The 18,069-nt window shown below is 39.8% G+C and overlaps 1 protein-coding gene across 1 annotated transcript in view; it reads left to right on the top strand.

Annotated features, from left to right (window-relative positions):
- Positions 1 to 16,393, top strand: part of RFC3 (replication factor C subunit 3) — a 28,458-nt gene extending 12,065 nt beyond the window's left edge. The window contains exons 3-9 of the mRNA XM_032791945.2: positions 1,488 to 1,555; positions 4,938 to 5,035; positions 6,714 to 6,895; positions 7,480 to 7,616; positions 7,717 to 7,815; positions 13,219 to 13,288; positions 16,076 to 16,393. Of these exons, the coding sequence (XP_032647836.1) occupies positions 1,488 to 1,555; positions 4,938 to 5,035; positions 6,714 to 6,895; positions 7,480 to 7,616; positions 7,717 to 7,815; positions 13,219 to 13,288; positions 16,076 to 16,267 (846 nt within the window). The 3' untranslated portion in view covers positions 16,268 to 16,393. The remainder of the gene's footprint in view (positions 1 to 1,487; positions 1,556 to 4,937; positions 5,036 to 6,713; positions 6,896 to 7,479; positions 7,617 to 7,716; positions 7,816 to 13,218; positions 13,289 to 16,075) is intronic.
- Positions 16,394 to 18,069: the final 1,676 nt, after the last annotated feature.

Raw genomic sequence — 18,069 nt, 5'->3', positions numbered from 1 at the left:
ACTCTGGGATGCCGCCCGGAGGCCAATAACGTCGATTTCCGTCCACACGAACCCTAATCCGAGTTATCACTATCGATTTTAGCGCTACTCCTCTCGTTTGGGAGGAGTTCCGAAATCGATTTAAGGAGGCGGTTAACTCGATATTAAGGACGACATCGTGTGAACGGATACAGCGTTAAATCGGTATATCAGCCATTAAACCGATTTAAAGTCGCAGTGTAGACCTGGCCTGAAGCTAGAAAATTTCAGACTAGAAATAAGGCACAAATGTTTAACAATGAGGGTAATTAACCATGGGAACAACTTACCAAGGGTGGTTGTGGATTCTTCACCACTGGCAAATTTTAAATTGAATGAACTCTAAAGCATGTCTTTTAGAAAAGCAATCAAACAGGAATTAATTCAGAGATTGTGGCCTATGTTATACAGAAGGTCATACTAGATGATCACAGTAGTCCTGACTACATCATAATGAATCTATGAATCAGCAAAATCATCAGAGGAACTCTAAAATTTCATAGTATTGTAAATAGAATTTCTCCCGTTATTTCTTTTTAATTCCTTCAGCAGTGGTCTGAATTTCATATTTGGTATGGTAGGTAGAGCATTATCGCTGATTCTGACATCTTATTACAAGGTAGTTTTTCTTATTCATTGCTGTTACTTAAAGGAAATAATTTAGTAACCATTGCATCCATAGTATCCTTGCTTGACTACTCATTTCCTTCTGTGTTAGTACAGGGAACAGGCATATGACAGTGGAAACAAACTAGTGGAATGTTCTGAGTATTGGTGTGAGGAAAGGCGCACCAACCGCACTACTTTTTTGTGACTCAGCAAGAAAAGAGAAACAGATTGTGATGTTTATAGAGGAAAAAATCCATATAATTAGGCCTAGAAAAATCTTTTAATAAGTCACTTGATAATGAATTTCCTCCAATTCACCATTATAGGAAGAAATACACTTAAACACTGTTCTGTACAATGTATCCTGTTAGTGGTAGAAATATACCAGTTTGGATCTAAATTCAGAGGCATCATAAATGTTCATATAAATTATACCAATAACAGATTTGTAATTACATACCGAGAGAAAGGAACTTCCTCCCATGTCCCCGTACTTCCTTCCAAAAATTCATGGAGAGGAAACCTTCCTGATGTCTAAAAACTATTTCTCTAAAATGATTGTTTGAAAGCGACAGCACATTATCATGTCCAGAATCTCTTATTAATTCTGATAGTAGATTAACTCTTGTAGTAAACAGCCATCATTATCTTTTTAGAGGTTCAACCACATCCCAATCCTCCTGACCTCCAATCACATGGAGAGAAAGATGTATGACCCTGACCCCAAATCCAGGTCTTTTGCTATAATGCTGCTGCTAAGTTACCAGATCTGCCAATTATAATTCTTGAAATCCAAAAATTGACTTTTTTATATTAAAATAAGATGCTTTGAAATCTAACTTTTTTTATTTTTTAAACAGACACCCTCTAAAAAGAAAATTGAAATTAGCACCATTGCAAGCAATTATCATCTTGAAGTTAATCCAAGGTAAGTTCCTAATAAAAAGAATATTTAATTAGGATATTATACTTGAATGACCACATTTTCAAAAAGCCTTGTTTTCTAAGCATTCAATCTCTTACTCAAGCAAGTAGTTCCTTTGAAGAAAAACTTTTGTTTGCAGGTTTAGGCCCTAAATGTGCAGACCAGGTTTTGAAATACATGATTTCGGATGAGGCAAAATTTGGATTTCCTATGTTCATTTAGTACAAGGGTCCCTAACGCGGTGCCTGCAGAAATTTGGCAGCGACGCCTCTCGATGACGTCACTTGTTGGCGGCAAGTGGTGTCATCGAGTGGCGTCGCCACTGAAAAGCCACAGAAATTCGGTGGTGACGCCTCTTGATGACGCCACTTGCCACCAACAAGTGACGCCATCGAGAGGCATCGCCGCCAAAAAGCCACAGAAATTCGGCGGCATTTCGGCGGATGCCCCACCACTGCTACGGTCCTTCGTCTGGTGCCCGCCAGACAAAAAGGTTGGGGACCACTGATTTAGTAGTTTGCTGTCTTACCAGCAGATTGTGCACAAAATGTGAGTGTTAGGTCTTACAAACAGGTGGATCTGCAAATTCAGAGGTCAAGTTAAGGCAATTTTGAAAACATGGCCCTGAATGATTTTTGTTTAGTTCCCCCTTTAATAAGAATGCAAAAATTAATGTTAAAAATATGCGTGGCGTACAAAGTATTTTGTAATAAAAAAGGAAACGCTCAGATGTGTTTCTGGTCTAAAATATGGAGAATTTTAGTGTTCCTCTGACGATTTTGCCTATTCATAGATTGATGATTATATAGTCAGAAGGACTATTGTGATCATCTAGTCCAAACTCCTGTATAACACAGGTCACAGGACTTCTGATAATACAAGTTCACTTTCTCCTAATGTTTTAGAAACTGCTTGTAGATATATAGAATTTAAATATTCTACTCCAAATGCAAATATCTTAAAATGTAGACTATCTATTAAATGTATACAATACCAGTGTTTACTTTAGTGTTTTTTGGTTAGTATCAGTTCTTTACCCTTGTGCTTTATTGATTGGAGTTAAAACATAACAGTTTGAATAATTATGTCTTGAATTGGACATATGTATCTTTCCATTTGTATGTACCTGAACAAACAACATATAAATCTGTGTTCTGCTAATGTTCATGAATGTCAGTATCAGTATCACTTATAGAATTCTGATTTGAATTGTCACTCCATGTTCAGTGAAGTAGTATGGTACATTTAAGTAATATGGAGCACAGTAAAAGGTCAATGGAGAGAAAAGAACTTAAAGAAAAGGGGGAGGAAACATACAGGTGTTAAATCTATTATAAACTTTTGTTAAAGCGATTTTATTTCCTCCAAACTGTTATACAGATTTCATCTGTGACAATCAGGACATTGCCTGCTGGTTATGTAACTTGCCATGGGCAGATGCTGTTAAATGGAGTCCCCTGTATGGAGAAGGAGAAAACAGAACATATGCTTGAATTATAACTCTGCTTTGCCTAACATCTTCACACTGAAATGTTTGAAACAGTAAAATAACGTCAAGCTTAGCCTACCCCTTCTCCCACTAAATTGTTAACCAGACTCTCTATTATAGCAGAGAAGTGCCTATATTAAAATAACTGTAGCTTAATCACTAAGAACCTTCGAAAACTGAGTCATAAGTTAAATTTTTTATTCCTGCACTAAATTTTCTGTATGAGATATTGATGAAGCCTACTGATACTAAACCTGTTAGAATATAAGATTTTTCTCATTGAAAGTGCCTTTTGTCCTGAAAACTCTTGAAAGACCTAAAGAACCTTGAGACAACTGATCATTCTGTCAGCTGTCAAACCACTGATATATTTGTGATGACACACATCATATATCATTTCAAGGAGTAGCAACTCTATCATCTTAAAATCACACTTAAATGCCAAAACATGCAAATTAAGATATCACATGGAGTCAAATTTGATTCATAACTTGCATATTAAGTGATGAAAAACTTCCATTATGAAATTTGGATGTCCCCAGTTCCAAAGAAAAAGCTAGTTTTAAAATGAAAATCACTTTTTTATTGGTTGTAGCTACAGAGGTAGGCTTTTTAAATGTATTGCATCTGTGAGTCACTGAAAGTGTATGGCCCTTGGAAGCCTCTGTACTTCATCTTACTTAGTTCTGATATCAGTTCTATCACTTGTTGTTTGGCACCCAACTTGGGAATCCATACATACTTTGAACTTACCACTAAATGTTGCATGGCATTTGGATCAACCGCTCAGTTATGTGGTCAGAAGGGTCTAAAAAGCCATTGCAGAGAATGCATGGTTTTCTTCTGTAAGAACACTAAGTTTTTTGGTTGTGGGGGAGAGTTGGCTTCAGTCCTATACCTGAAATAGCCATCCGTGACAATGGTGACACTGGTGAACTTCCCATTGCTGGAGAATCCATTTTTCTCCTACATCTTAATCCTTTGTGAGTTTCCCCTCTCCTTGTAATGACACCCCTGAAGGGTACATCTCCGGGGGTGAACGAACTTGGGACCTTTGGATCTAAAAGCATCCAATAGCTTGAAGCCAGTAGCAGAATCGTAAGCTCCTATGGGTGGTGTAGCAGCTAGATGAGGACAGAGAGCCACGCTTTTAGTGTAGGTTACATTGAAATAATTTAGAAAATAAACATGCCCACAAATTCTGCTATAAGAGGCAAATCATCACATAGGGTAAAAAGAGAAGAGGCTACCTTCTTATAACAATTTCAGATAAAAAGAAAACAGGCAATGTTGGGGGCTGAGGCGGCATCCTTCAGAAACTTTCAAGCTGACACTAAACCTGCAAGTTCTTTGAACAAGGTCTCCACTTATAACTCTAGCCCTTTCCATTGGCACATGGAGGACTTCATAATGCTGGAATCAATGTTTGTATTCAGTGAAAGCCATGTGTCCTACTGGCTGATTTAGCATTTTTGCCAAAGACAAAATGGCCTTTTAGAAAGTTGAGAAGCAAGAAATACAGTATTTCTATTGCTGGTAAGAAGAGATGTTAAAAGCTGATTTCTCATACTATTACATTACAAACATAATTTGTTGCAGTTCTTAACTGGTCTCCCTCCTCACATACATATAAAATGCAAGTCTATGCAGGGTATGAGTTTCAAAACATTAGGACAATAGCTTGTCAATAGCCACTTAATGTACATATTAAAGATTAAATGAATTCGAAACTCAGTCCATCTTGTGTTCTTTATTTAAAAAGCTACATTTAGGGCTTTTAAAAAAATAACTGCTTCACTTGCTAATTAGAAGAATATACTGTAGATATGGCCTCGGCACTTTTAAAAGAAATAAGTGTTACAACAAAATCAATTGTTATCTGAACTCTTTGTACAGTGATGCAGGAAACAGTGACCGTGTGGTAATTCAGGAGCTGTTGAAGACAGTAGCACAATCCCAACAGCTTGAGACAAGTACTCAAAGAGATTTTAAAGGTTAGTAAAACAAATTAAACGTGGGCCAAAACTTTGGAGGAGAAAAACCTCTGTGACTGTTTTGACCGACTCTGAAGATGTACTTGAGAAGTAAACATGTCTCTTCCACCTTGTATCTTCACCAGTTGCCTCAGACATTTCTCTCTTTATGGCATTAGTTTGTATTTGACAGTGAAGAGTATTTCTGTGATTGTAGCAAAAGATGTTGACGTCGCATAGATGCAGCTCTTGATTTGCTTATTCTTACGGTGAGCCTCATATCAGCCTTTCCAAAACTTGGTCACTTTTCATGCTTCTTTCTCAGAGACTGGTGGTCATTATGGGTGTATGTATGATGGTTGATAGACAGCCCATCAGTAGCAGCCTATTTCCTGTAGCATTGGTAGCAGAGGGAAATGAAGTAGGACTAAGTGTCCTTCATATATATTTGTCACTTTCAGTTTCTTTATGCTGTCCAACTCTGTATGAAGTGTTCAGTGCAGAAGCACTTCATACATGGAAGAACTACAGAGGGAAAGTGACTGCTAATCTAAAAGATACCAGTTTTCCTCTTCACTGTTTCCAAGTATAAATTACTGCAACCAAGAAACCCCAAAACCAGAGATAAATGCAAAAAGAAAAATGAGACAAACCCAAGGAAGATGAGAGAAAACAGTAGAGTAGAAATAATGTATTAGTGGTTCTAGCTTTGATATGCCATACCATTTTCTTCACAGTTCTCAGGGAAACATTAAATTTGAGCTTTTACCAAACTTTAGCAATCTGCTACAATCCAGTAAAATATGCCCACTAACTACTCTGAAACATCTTTGGATAAACAGGCAGAGCGATGTGCATAAAGGGCCTCCAGCGTTCAGCACAAGGGGTTTTCTACCTCCTCCACTCATTAAATTAAAATATGAGTTTGTAATCAAAGAAGTGTACTGATAAACTATTCGCTTTAATACTTCCTTACACCAGTGGTCCCCAACCTTTTCGTCTGGCAGGCGCCAGACAAAGGACCGTGGCGACAGTGGAGCACCCGCCGAAATGCCGTTGAATTTCTGCAGTGTTTTGGCGGCGACGCCTCTCGATGATGTCGCTTGTTGGCGGCAAGTGACATCATGGAGAGGCGTCGCTTCCAAAATGCCACAGAAATTCGGCGGCATTTCGGCGGATGCTCCACTGCTGGCCAGGATGCGGGTGAATTTAGATGCTCCCACATGTGCCGCGTTGGGGACCTCTGCCTTACACCATAGGTTCTCAGAAAATTCAGCTGCAACCCTTTCTTAAAATTCTTGAGAAAACACTGCTAGTTACTGTATTAGCCATAGTATAAGCAGTACAGTGACTGTCTTGGCCTTCAAACCTAATTTGATTATTTGCATCACAGTAGCACCTACAGTCCCTGCCTTGAAGAGAGCAAAATGTAAATAGGCAAGACTGATGAAGAGTAGGAGTTAAACAGATGTAGAAGGTGAAGTGGTTTGATCAAGGTATCTCCTCATTTCAGTGACAGCTGAAAAAAGAACCCAGTTCTTCTGAGTCCCAGCACATTGTCCATGGGACCACATTGCATCTTGCTTGCTGTGCGCCTTGCTTCATGATCTTCCTAAAACTTAAACAAAAAATTACTTTCTAATTTACTGTGAAACTCTTCTAATAAAGATAATTTAAGCTTTTTTTACCCCTCTGGCAGTGGTGCTGCTGACAGAAGTTGATAAACTTACTAAAGATGCTCAGCATGCGTTGCGAAGAACCATGGAAAAGTATATGGCCACCTGCAGACTGATCCTGTGTTGCAATTCCGTTTCAAAAATCATTGCACCTATTCAAAGCAGATGTCTGGCAGTGCGAGTTCCTGCTCCCAGTATTGAAGATGTAGGTTTGGAAGCAAAAATGAGCCTCCAGTAGAAACTTCATCAGCCAAGTTTTTACTGTGTATATGTACAGTATATTACAGAAAATGACCTGTCTCTGTCTGTAGTCCAGGACTTGCCTTTGATTAGTATGCACAATAGCCATTGAGTGGGCAAACTAGAGCTGCTCTCTTATACCTGGCTGACCTCTGCAAAAAAACAGTGGCTTTTCTAGAGATGCTTAAGCCTGAAAACAGTCTTTGGGCTATGAACTGTTTCACTAAAGAGAGAGAAGATGGATGAGCTAGTATCTTTTCTTGGACCTTATCCACCTTGTCTCTCTAATATCCAGGGACTGACGGCTACAACTGCAATGCCTATGTTAGTTCTACAGACGCTCCCTGGGTTACGCAAACCTGACTTACGGAAATCCGGACTTACGGAAAAAATTCCATAAGTTCCGTAAGGGATTTTTTTTTTTTGCGTGTAATTGTTGGAGAAACGTTTCCGACTTGCAAAATTCAACTTACGCAAGGCATTCCGGAACAGGACGCTTGTGTAAGTCAGGGAACTTCTGTATCATCATGGTACGTCTTTTCCATCTAGATCTGTCATGTGTTGTCCAGTGTGTGCAAAAAAGAGGGGCTGACTCTTCCTCAGGATCTGGCTCATAGGCTAGCAGAAAAGTCTGGCAGGAATCTTCGGAAGGCACTGCTTATGTGTGAGGCTTGCAGAGTCCAGCAGTAAGTCACTGGAGAAACTTAATGTAGGTTACTCTTTGTAGAAAAATACACATTTACTCTAAGCTTGTTGCTAAAATATGAGAGATTACTTGTTGTGCAGGTATCCTTTCACTTCAGATCAGGACATCCCTGAGACAGACTGGGAGGTATATCTGAGAGAGACTGCAAATGCTATTGTCAGTCAGCAGACTCCCCAGAGGTAGGTGGAACTATTTGCTACTAACTGTAAATTATTAGGTTATCAGAGTTGTTTTATATTAAATGTTTTGTGACATTTTAATAGCTTTGTACTGGATTGCCTGTGCTTTGCATCCAAAGTAAATGGGTTTAAAGCCTACAGGAAATTACTAGTTTCTGAAATCTAATCTAGCCAAGTTAGCCTCTGTCACAAAATAAGTAAGCAGGACATACTGTTATGCTGTGATTGTGCTGAATGTATATATCCATTATAAACACAGACCAGGTACCCTGGAGTTTTGTAGCACTAGTCTGAATTTGGAAGCCAGTTCTGGTCTGTTTTGCTCTAAATGATAAAGTGGTAAACAAGCTAAAAGTTACTGACCTCATGGTATTTAAATCATGACTGAGCTTTGTAGCCAAAAATATATGGAAGGTTTGGGGAAAAGTATTCTGATAATTTGCCCACAGGCATATAAGACTTCAAAATTGAGTTAGTCAATAAAGTTGTCCTAGTTTCTGGATGTGGTCTCATTTCTTAGTTAAAGTGAAATAAAATATTGTTGCTACTGTGATTGTCTTAACATAATTTCTCTGTATTTTCCTTATTCTCTTTTGGATTATTGGGCCAGTGTTTCAAATTGTTCTGACCCTCACTTGGTCTTATGCTCCATTCAGTTTGTCCTCTACTTAGGGTACGTCTACACTACGGGATTATTCCGATTTTACATAAACCGGTTTTATAAAACAGATTGTATAAAGTAGAGTGCACGAGGACACACTAAGCACATTAATTCAGCGGTGTGCGTCCATGGTCCGAGGCTAGCATCGATTTCCGGAGTGTTGCACTGTGGGTAGCTATTCCATAGCTATCCCATAGTTCCCGCAGTCTCCCACGCCCCTTAGAATTCTGGGTTGAGAGCCCAGTGGCTGATGGGGCAAAAATCATTGTCGCAGGTGGTTCTGGGTAAATGTCGTCATGCTTCCTCTCAGGAACACGGGCAGACATCATTTTGCACGCTTTTTTCCTGATTTCTGCAGGATGTTGACAGGAAACCATGAGAGCCGTTCAGCTGTTTTTTTTTTTTTACATCTCACCTATGAGTAGCTGATGCTGCGGCAGAGGCGATACTTCCAGCATAACAAGCAGATTCATTGCTTTTGCATGATAACAGGTACGTTATCGTCGTTCTGTACGTCTTGCTGCCGGCAGTAAATGGCAAGTGAGAGGGGCGGGTGTGATTTGGTCGGTGTGTACTGTCTGCTGCGTGTATCAATGGGTGCCCCTGGCTGAGATCGGCCGGGCGCAGAGAGTTAAGAACTGGGGAATGACTCCCTGAGTCATCCCTCTGATGTTTCTTAAAATAGAATCAGTCAATGCCTGATATGAGGCAGTGTACTTAGAGACGTGTATCGAGAGCACAGATGCTCTGGTCAGGATCCCGCGGAAATGCTGAGCTGACTATTGCCATTAGCGGGGTGCCCTGCAACAACCCGACCATTACTTCCTTCCTCATCCAACCTTCTGGGTACCGTGCAGTGGTGCCCCCCATTTATGTGTCATGAAGTTATGAGATGCAGAATAGAACATGATTGTTAGTGAGATACAAATGAGGAGCAGCTCTGGGCTATGACAGTCCAGCGAAATTTAAGCGGTGCTGGGGTGAGAGGAGCCAGCATGCATTGCATATGTAGTCCAGAGTACACATCTTTTCTTCAACAGGAAAGGGAGGGGGCTGATAGGACGTCAGCCGCTCCAGTTGCTATTGTGAAGACGGTTACAGCCGCTTCTGTACCATTACTGAATGACCGGGAGTCACTCCTATTGTTACAGGCCCCCAGCCAGCCGCACCTGGGCAGCCTAGGAGCATCACGGGCTATGTGATGAATGGATTTCAGTCATATTCTACGCGTGCTTACGGGAGAAGGATCGCGGATGCTCTTCCCTGTGACAGCATCAGACTCACCAGCGCATTCGTGAATAGGGTGACACTGCAGAGTCCAGAATATTTCTAGTTCCCTTTTCTTTACAATGGGGAGGAGGAGGTAAATTGACAGCATTCTAACCGCGGACATGGTTTACCCTAACAGGGCATTGCGAGCTAGCCACGATGCAAATCTTTTCAGAGACTGCTGGACTTGTGGGATAGTGGAGTCTCAGTACCCCTCCCTCCTACCCTCCCTCCTGAGCGCCTCATTTGGTCTCTGGCTTACCGTACGCTTTACGAGCACTGTTGTAGCCTGAGATTTTTTTTTTTACGGGTTTGGCATTGGGTTCTTGTAACGAGGCTTGATAGCAGATTTGTCCTCCCACTACACGCATCAGAATCCAGTATCTCCTTACGGCCTATGCTGGACGTCTTTTGGATTTGGGACTGCATTGCCATCGTGCTGATCAGCTCCCGCTGGCACAAGAAATGAAAATCAAAAATTTTGCGGGGCTTTTCCTGTTTACCTGGCCACTGCATCCGAGTTCAGATTGCTGTCCAGAGCGGTCACAGTGGTGCATTGTGGGATACCGCCCGGAGGCCAATACCGTTGATTTGCGGCTATACTAACCCTAATCCGATATGGTAACCCTAATCCAATTTTAGCGCTACTCCTCTCGTTGGGGAGGAGTACAGAAACCGATTTAAAGAGCCCTTTATATCTACATAAAGGGCCTCGTAGTGTGGACGGGTACAGCGTTAAATCGGTTTAATGCTGCTAAAATCGGTTTAAACGCATAGTGTAGACCAGGCCTTAGTATGCATTAAAATGCCACTACCAGTGGCAGTCTGAAAACATCTAGTGCTGTCTGATGTTGCTTTGTCTATGAATGTTTTGTTTCCTAGTCTCCCTTCAAGTCAATAGATAGTATCATGATGGAGCCAGAAAGCATCTTTACTTGAGCCATTAACACACGCCTCAAGTTCTGGAGTGTGCTTTACTTCCTTTGGCTTGTTTTAAATAAGTTGGTGGGTAAAACCCACATTCTACCACTGCAGTGTTGTAGGACAATGACAGTATTTCCGTTAACTGCAATATATTCTGAAAGGCTGGAAGGCCTGGTAGCTAAAAGGTTTTTTGATCATATACCTGTACTATTGTGTATTTGATACTGATGTGAAATTTTAGATGCAATCACTGACACAGGGTACTCTCCTTTCTCCCCATGACTCAATGCTTGTATAAAGTTATCTATAAGATTTAAACTGGTATATTGCAATAATGAGCCAGTTATTTTTCTTTCATCAAGCCATTGTGTGGAGTCAAAGCATTGAAACCATATGAATGGTGGAAGCCATATAGCCTGGGGAATCTGGCACTGATCTATTAAATAGCAGTTTCTAGCATACAGATGTGATTTGTCTGCTGTATTGTCTGTAAAGATCCAAAAACATTTACCTCTTCAAATCTGTCATCTCTAAGGCAGGTTTTTCTTCAGACATAAGGAACAAAGATTGTCTTTTGTTGCTGAGAGTTCCAGCATATAATTTTCTACTTCTTTGCAAAGTATCAAACCAGATCTCCTTGAAAAATTTGACACTTCAGTTACCCTGGCAATTAAATCCATCACCAAATGCAATGTATCCACAAATTTTTGTATCTTAGTCTTCTTCAGAATGTCTCTAATTTGGGCTGCATCATCACCGGCTCAATTTCTGTAATTTGTACCAAATTATGATTTTCAAACATCATCTCGGTGTCCTGGCTTGCATAGTAACCTAGCCTACATGGTGAAAATCATCAACTACAGACATATTAATGAATCCACCAGCAAGCACAATAACAAAAAGTGGTAACTGGATCCTTTGTGGCTCCCTTTCAGTTGGATGCATGCAGTTAAAGTTTTTTTTTTTTAAATAGTATTGGCTCACTTGGGATTACAGAAGAAATGAGTTGAATAATGGAACTGTAGATATTTATTTTTGGCTTTGCTTGATCTAGAATCATTTCAGTGTGTGTGTCTGTCTGTCTGTCTGTTTAGTGAGGCAGCGTGGTAGATGTGATTTTTAATCGCTGAACAGCTCTTCGTAACATTGTATCAGGTAACAAACTGGCTTATTCACAGCACTTCTATTTCCAGCTGAAAATGATGGAGGTGGTTGTTTTTTCCATAGTACTAAGAAAATTTCCTCTTCAACTGTGAAGAGCAGTAGCATTGGCACTAGTTCTCTGTTGCTCTGGTGCATTTATGGTCACAGGAAACAATTGCCCATTTCTTAAATATATAGTGCTGGCAGAAATACAGATGCACTATTTTGAAGCCCATGCTCCCTATGATTCCGTTTAAACTCGAGTTCCTAGCCTTCTACCTGCACCTCATTTAACTTGCCTAAATTAATGTATTCTGTTTTATCTGTGTTTTTTTTTTTTTAAATTCACATCTGTAAGTTGTTGAAACATAGAGACCAATGGATAACTTCCTCCAAGCCCTCCCTAAAATCTTAGGAGAAGAATCCTTTCTTTTTTTTATTTTTTATGGTGTAATTTTTAAGGAAGAAAGCTCTTGTGTTGTTGCCTAAGAGTCTGACTCATAAGTTAGATATCCACAGTAACTGGAATGGAGTCACAACTATATTTAAAAAACAAAAACAAAAAATAATTCACAAGGCTGAGAACACACACAAGTGACATAAAGGTAAAAATAACAGATGCCAAGGCACTGTAACCGTTGTAAGATCAAATTGTCCCTAATACATTTTCTTTGTAAAGGACAAGCTGTTTCTGTCATTTCCTTTACCTGTTCACATTCCTCTTCCCAAATCACCTTCCTTTTGTAGCTTTTCCCCCCCCTGTGATCTGTATCATTGCTGTATGATCTAGGGGGGGAGGGAAACAGCAATCACCCACAGTAAATGCTAACATTTCTGGGTATCAGACTTCAGATAAGATAGGACAAAGTGGCTATCAAGAGGCAGTTATTGCCAGAGGTGAATTTGGTGGGGATTAATCACTGGTGATTCTTCAGTAATGTGGGCAAGATGACTGAAAGGTATAAACCAGCAACATAAAAATGAATCCTGATTTCTAATAATTTTGTAGCAACTTCTCATTGAACTCGGACAAAAGTCACATTAAGAGGTTTTTTTTGGTTTTTTTTAAAAGTGGGGGTGGAGGAGCAAGAACAGCTCATTCTGGAGCCTTGTATCTTCCAGATTCAGCCTAAGCATGTCATAACTACTGTCCAAAACTTGTTCATTAACACCCTCCTCACTTCTGAGTTATGTAACGTGCATTTTGAGACTGACTTTACATCATGGGAGTACTGCAGGTTGCTTAATATTAGAGGAAGGTTTCAGGCTAAGGAAACTTAATTATGCTTGTCAGTCCGTGTCTGGGGTTTCAATAACATTGTTTAATAATAGAACAAATGCTTTTTAGAAATATAAAATAGGCTTGGTGGACATTACTGTAATACTTCGTGATTTCATTCCAACAGGTTACTTGAAGTTCGTGGACGGCTCTATGAACTCTTAACCCACTGCATTCCTCCTGAGATTATAATGAAGGTAATTTAACTCCTCGGCACATACTCTGTTCACCTCAACCAGAGCTAGAAGAATCCAAACTTGGGGCAAAAGGATTAAAATTACATTTTTTAAAGTTTTCAGGATCATCAAAGGGACTGCTCAAGTGCTTAAAGTTAAGCATGTTCATAAGTGTTTGCAAGATCAGGGGGCCAAAATTTTATGCTTTGTTTTGGAAAATATCTAGCACAAGGCATGGTTCAACTGTAATCTAAATAATTTAACAGTACCAATAAGGTCCACCTTTTACAAGACGCAGATCAGATTGTCTGTGAGCCAGAATTCTTTGCTACTCTATCTAGTTCAAATCCTTTAAGAAATGTTTTTAGTTGCATAATGTCTGTGTGCCCAAGCTAGTGACAGCTTGATTGCCTTTGTTAGATTGAATTATCCAGGTTTTGGGGACTGGGTGAGTGGGTTTAAAGCTGGACTAATTCAGAATGCTGAGAGTGTTTACTTATTTACAAGACAATCTGCATTTTGCTCAGCTGAACACAACAAAAAATACAGGACTCTTCTACTTTACGTGGTAATTGCATGCTTGAAGGCATCCCTTGTTTTCTGAATTGCTGGCAGCTGATACGCTATTGATTATGGGGTGTTATTGGGGAAGCTCCATAATTCATGGTGTTCTTACCACAGCATTTTAGAGGTGGCAGCCACCAGCTCACAACAAAGATTGAGGAACATCTACAGGGTCAGCACTGAAACACCTGGACTTGCCCTGGAGGATAGGGTCCCAGCCTATATGGTACATGGATGGTTGCCTGAAATAGCAAAGGTGAAAGACTGAAATGGGAGGCAAGGGACATTTTTTATTGGGAAAGAGAGAGGTAACATCTTATTAAAACAAGATCATTCTTTGAGTACCAACAGTATGTTCAGAGCTGAGAAAACATATTGGAAGACATGGTCCCTGCTTCCAAAGAGCTCGCTGTCTAAAACAGAGGCAGACATTACATCTAAACAGATGTAATACACAGGATGGGAGTCAACTTCAAGAGTGAGTGCTTTTTTGTAAGTGTCAATGGTATTGAAAGGCCTCATGAAGGAAGTGTGACATTTTAAGGAAGGGACAGTCGTTCAAGCATAGAAGTTGCTATGGGAGATGGAAACAAATGGAGCAACCAAGCAGGAGGTGTGGATTGTAGGCAGCATGAAAGGATACTGGAGGAAATGAAGGCAGAGTTGAGATTAAAGATATCTGGAAAATGTAACAGCAGCATTAACCTCTATTTCTAGTGACAAAAACACAGCTCTGATTAAATTATGGTAAAATCCTTGACGTGTCAACTGACTTGTGTACCTGACGTATTCTGTTCAGTTATGCTTTTCCTTGTCCTTTTTGCCCTACTGTGGGTAGATGCCAGTGAGAGCTTGAGTTGTCTTGCTGTGAAAGTGCTCTCTGTGTTAAAGATAAATTCAAATACTTATTAACGTGTTTGAAGACACCAATATTTGGCAGTGTCCGTAAGCCCTTAACTAACTCTTTGTGTGGAGTCCAACTGTGGATGTGTTGGTGCTCACTGACCTTGTCTCTTATACTTTTTATGCATTAGAGCTGCCTCTGCAATGGCTTTAGCCCCATCTTCTTCAAATATAAAATTTTAATATCAAGACCTTTGTAGTTTTTGAGGTAAACTATTGCAGTCGTCTCTCTCATGGGTTTTTTTTTTTTTTTTAAAGTAGTCATTCTGTTGGGATGAGCTTATTTACACCTATTCCTGATGAACGCTGTTGAGATTCACTTCCCTCGTCAAATGAAGAATCCTCAAGGCTATACACTTACTTGCAGTTTCCAGTGACATCAGTAGGGGGTGTGCAGCTTGTTAATCTATTGTTATTGTTAGTGAGGTAGAAATTGTTCAATTGCATCGTGTCACCTGATTTTACAAGATGAAGTATTTATCCTGAGAGAGAAGTTTCTGGAAAGACAGTGTTCCACAAGTGTTCATGCAATTCAAAGTTAGTTCTGTTGGATAGATCATGAGATAGCTCTTGAAAACTTCTGCTCTGCTGGATCACTGAGTGAGTTCAAAATCATGATGGTACTTGCTCAGCTATTTCTAGGAAAATGATGGTGTTGATTAATAGCATAGCCAATTGATTTTGGTTACAGTTATGGTTCAGTATTAAAAACGTTCAACATCAAATAACCAAGCTCAGACAATTTATTGTTTACAAACAAAACAGTATGATACAGGAAAGAAAGTTAATACACCACCAGTCCTCCTGGGACTTCTGTTTTCGCAGCATGTTCAGTTCAGCTTACAAGGAAGGCATGTTCGCAAAATACACCGCTGTACTACGTCTATTTATAATGGGACTATTCACAAGCTAAAAGTCTCTAACATCATCTAAGATTCCACCCATCAATTTCAACTTGTTTTCTGGTACCATTGCATACACCTTTTTCTTTTTGTTTTGGATACAGCATTTTAGGTACTAATAGGCATGAAGGCACCCCCTGAACTTGTACCTAAGGCAGAGCACTAACATATCTTGTCTTTGATAGGTTTCCTATTTTCTAATCCCAAAGCTGACTGAATTCAGCTTTGCAAGGTTTTGTAGGGTACTTGACTTGGGTGAACAGAATTATGGGACGAACATAATACATTCAGTTAACATAATTTCCCAATACCTATACATATACCACGTGTAATACTAGTGAATGTAGTATATGCCATGCCTAACAATAGTATTTGCCATGCTACCCTGCTTTTGAAATAGTTCATCCTTTTTAAAAACTGCCATATGTTTCTCTTCTAGGGCCTTTTGTCAGAACTTCTAAATAATTGTGATGGGCAACTAAAAGGAGAGGTTGCACAGATGGCAGCCTTCTATGAGCACCGACTACAACTGGGCAGCAAAGCCATTTATCATCTTGAAGCATTTGTGGCAAAGTTTATGGCACTTTATAAGAAGTTTATGGAAGATGGACTAGAAGACATGATGTTCTAAGACATCACTGAACTTACATACTATAATATGTCACAACATTGAAAGTTCTGCTAATAACAGTCTACTCCTATGAGACTTATGTTGTACAAGCTATAGGTCAAAGTCAATAAAATCTCATTTACTTCATTGCATTTGCTAATAATAGCCAAATAAGAGCAGAACTTTGTTTATTCTGAACACTAAGTCTTCAAGGGAGCCCAGTTGTCTTTAGCTAACTAGAAAGCATGTAAGCTTTCCAGAAGGACAGTAATAGACTTCTGGGGATATCTGTCAAGATCACATTCTAAGCTCAGCAGTATTCAGTCTAGCCAGTACCTGGCTTACAGAGAGAAACCCAGGTGCTCCACGAAATGAAGTTGTTTTTTCCAGTGTCCAATGATAGTGCATAGGTGCACACTCTCAGAGGACCCTCAAAGATCTGTTCTCTGAAAATGTACTGTAAAAAGGCCTTATGGGGGGATCCCATGTATGCTGTCCCTTAATAGCTCCATATGTAGTTTTTGTCAGTTTATAATTTAAGAGGTGGCTTTTCTAACTGTCACATCTGCAAAACTTATCCTTGGATCTGAAAATCCAGCTGGATTCTTTCCTCATGTGCCATCACCAGTAATAAAGATGTTGGTGGTTAAACTATGATTCCACTGGGATTGCAGAAATGTAACTGGGAGCATAACTTGGCCTGCAGCATCTCTTTTGTTGGTAATACATGAGCTGGAGCTGAAGCCAGTGAAAAGATTCATTTTTTTATTGCAGTTGGCTTTATGTAAGGATTTATGTGAAGCTAGACTTTCAGGTCCCACACCTAGTTTACAGGGCTGGAAAATTTGATAACAGTCGGTGAGAGACAAACAAAAAATCCCACAATGCCATTTCTTCAGTTCTTTTTCAGAATAGAAGCATGCTTTAAAATGGGTCCTTGCCACTTGTGTTCACTGAAGCACCAATGACTGTTTTGCATAAGAGGTTTGCTCTGATGTCCTAGCGAATTCCAACTCAAGAAACTATATTATCTACTACAACTACCAGAGGAATTTAAAAGTTATTCTTCCTCTTCTGAAAGTTCCTGGCATAGAATATCTTTTGTATTTTACTTGAAGGCAGCTGCATTGAAATGGTGGATGAATAATCATAGAAATGTGGGTCTGGACTGGACCTCAAGAGGTTATCAATCCCAGCCTGCTGCTGAAGCACGACCAAGTAAACCTAGACCATCCATGGACAGCTGTTTATCCAAGATGTGGTTTAAAAACCTCCAGTAATGGGGATTCCACACCCTCCCTTGGAACACAGAGGACACAGGAATTATAGATCAGTCAGCCTAACTTAAATAGCTGGAAAGATACTGGAACAAATTATCAATCAATTTTAAACACCTTTAAGATAACAGGTTTCTAAGGACTAGCCAGCATGGATTTGTCACGAACAAATGGGGAATAACTAACTAGGTGGTAGTACTGCAGAAAAGGATCTTGGGGAATATAGTGGATGACAAGTTGAATGAGTTAACAATGTTAAGCGGTTTAAAAAAGGTTAATATAATTCTGAGGTGTATTAACAGAGGCCTGGTCCATACTATGCCGTTAAATTGATTTTAACAGCATTAAATCGATTTAACGCTGTACCCGTCCACACTACACTGCTCTTTAAATCGATTTCTGTACTCCTACAAAACGAGAGGAGTAACGCTAAAAATCGATAGTATTACTTCAGAATACTGTTAGTGTGGATGGAAATCGACATTATTGGCCTCCGGGAGGTATCCCACAGTGCACCACTGACCGCTCTGGACAGCAATCTGAACT

The sequence above is a fragment of the Chelonoidis abingdonii genome, chromosome 1, assembly GCF_003597395.2.
Source record: "Chelonoidis abingdonii isolate Lonesome George chromosome 1, CheloAbing_2.0, whole genome shotgun sequence".
In the NCBI taxonomy this organism is placed as follows: Eukaryota; Metazoa; Chordata; order Testudines; family Testudinidae; genus Chelonoidis; species Chelonoidis abingdonii.
The sequence above is the reverse complement of the archived record's forward strand: the minus strand, read 5'-3'. Positions and strand labels throughout refer to the sequence as shown.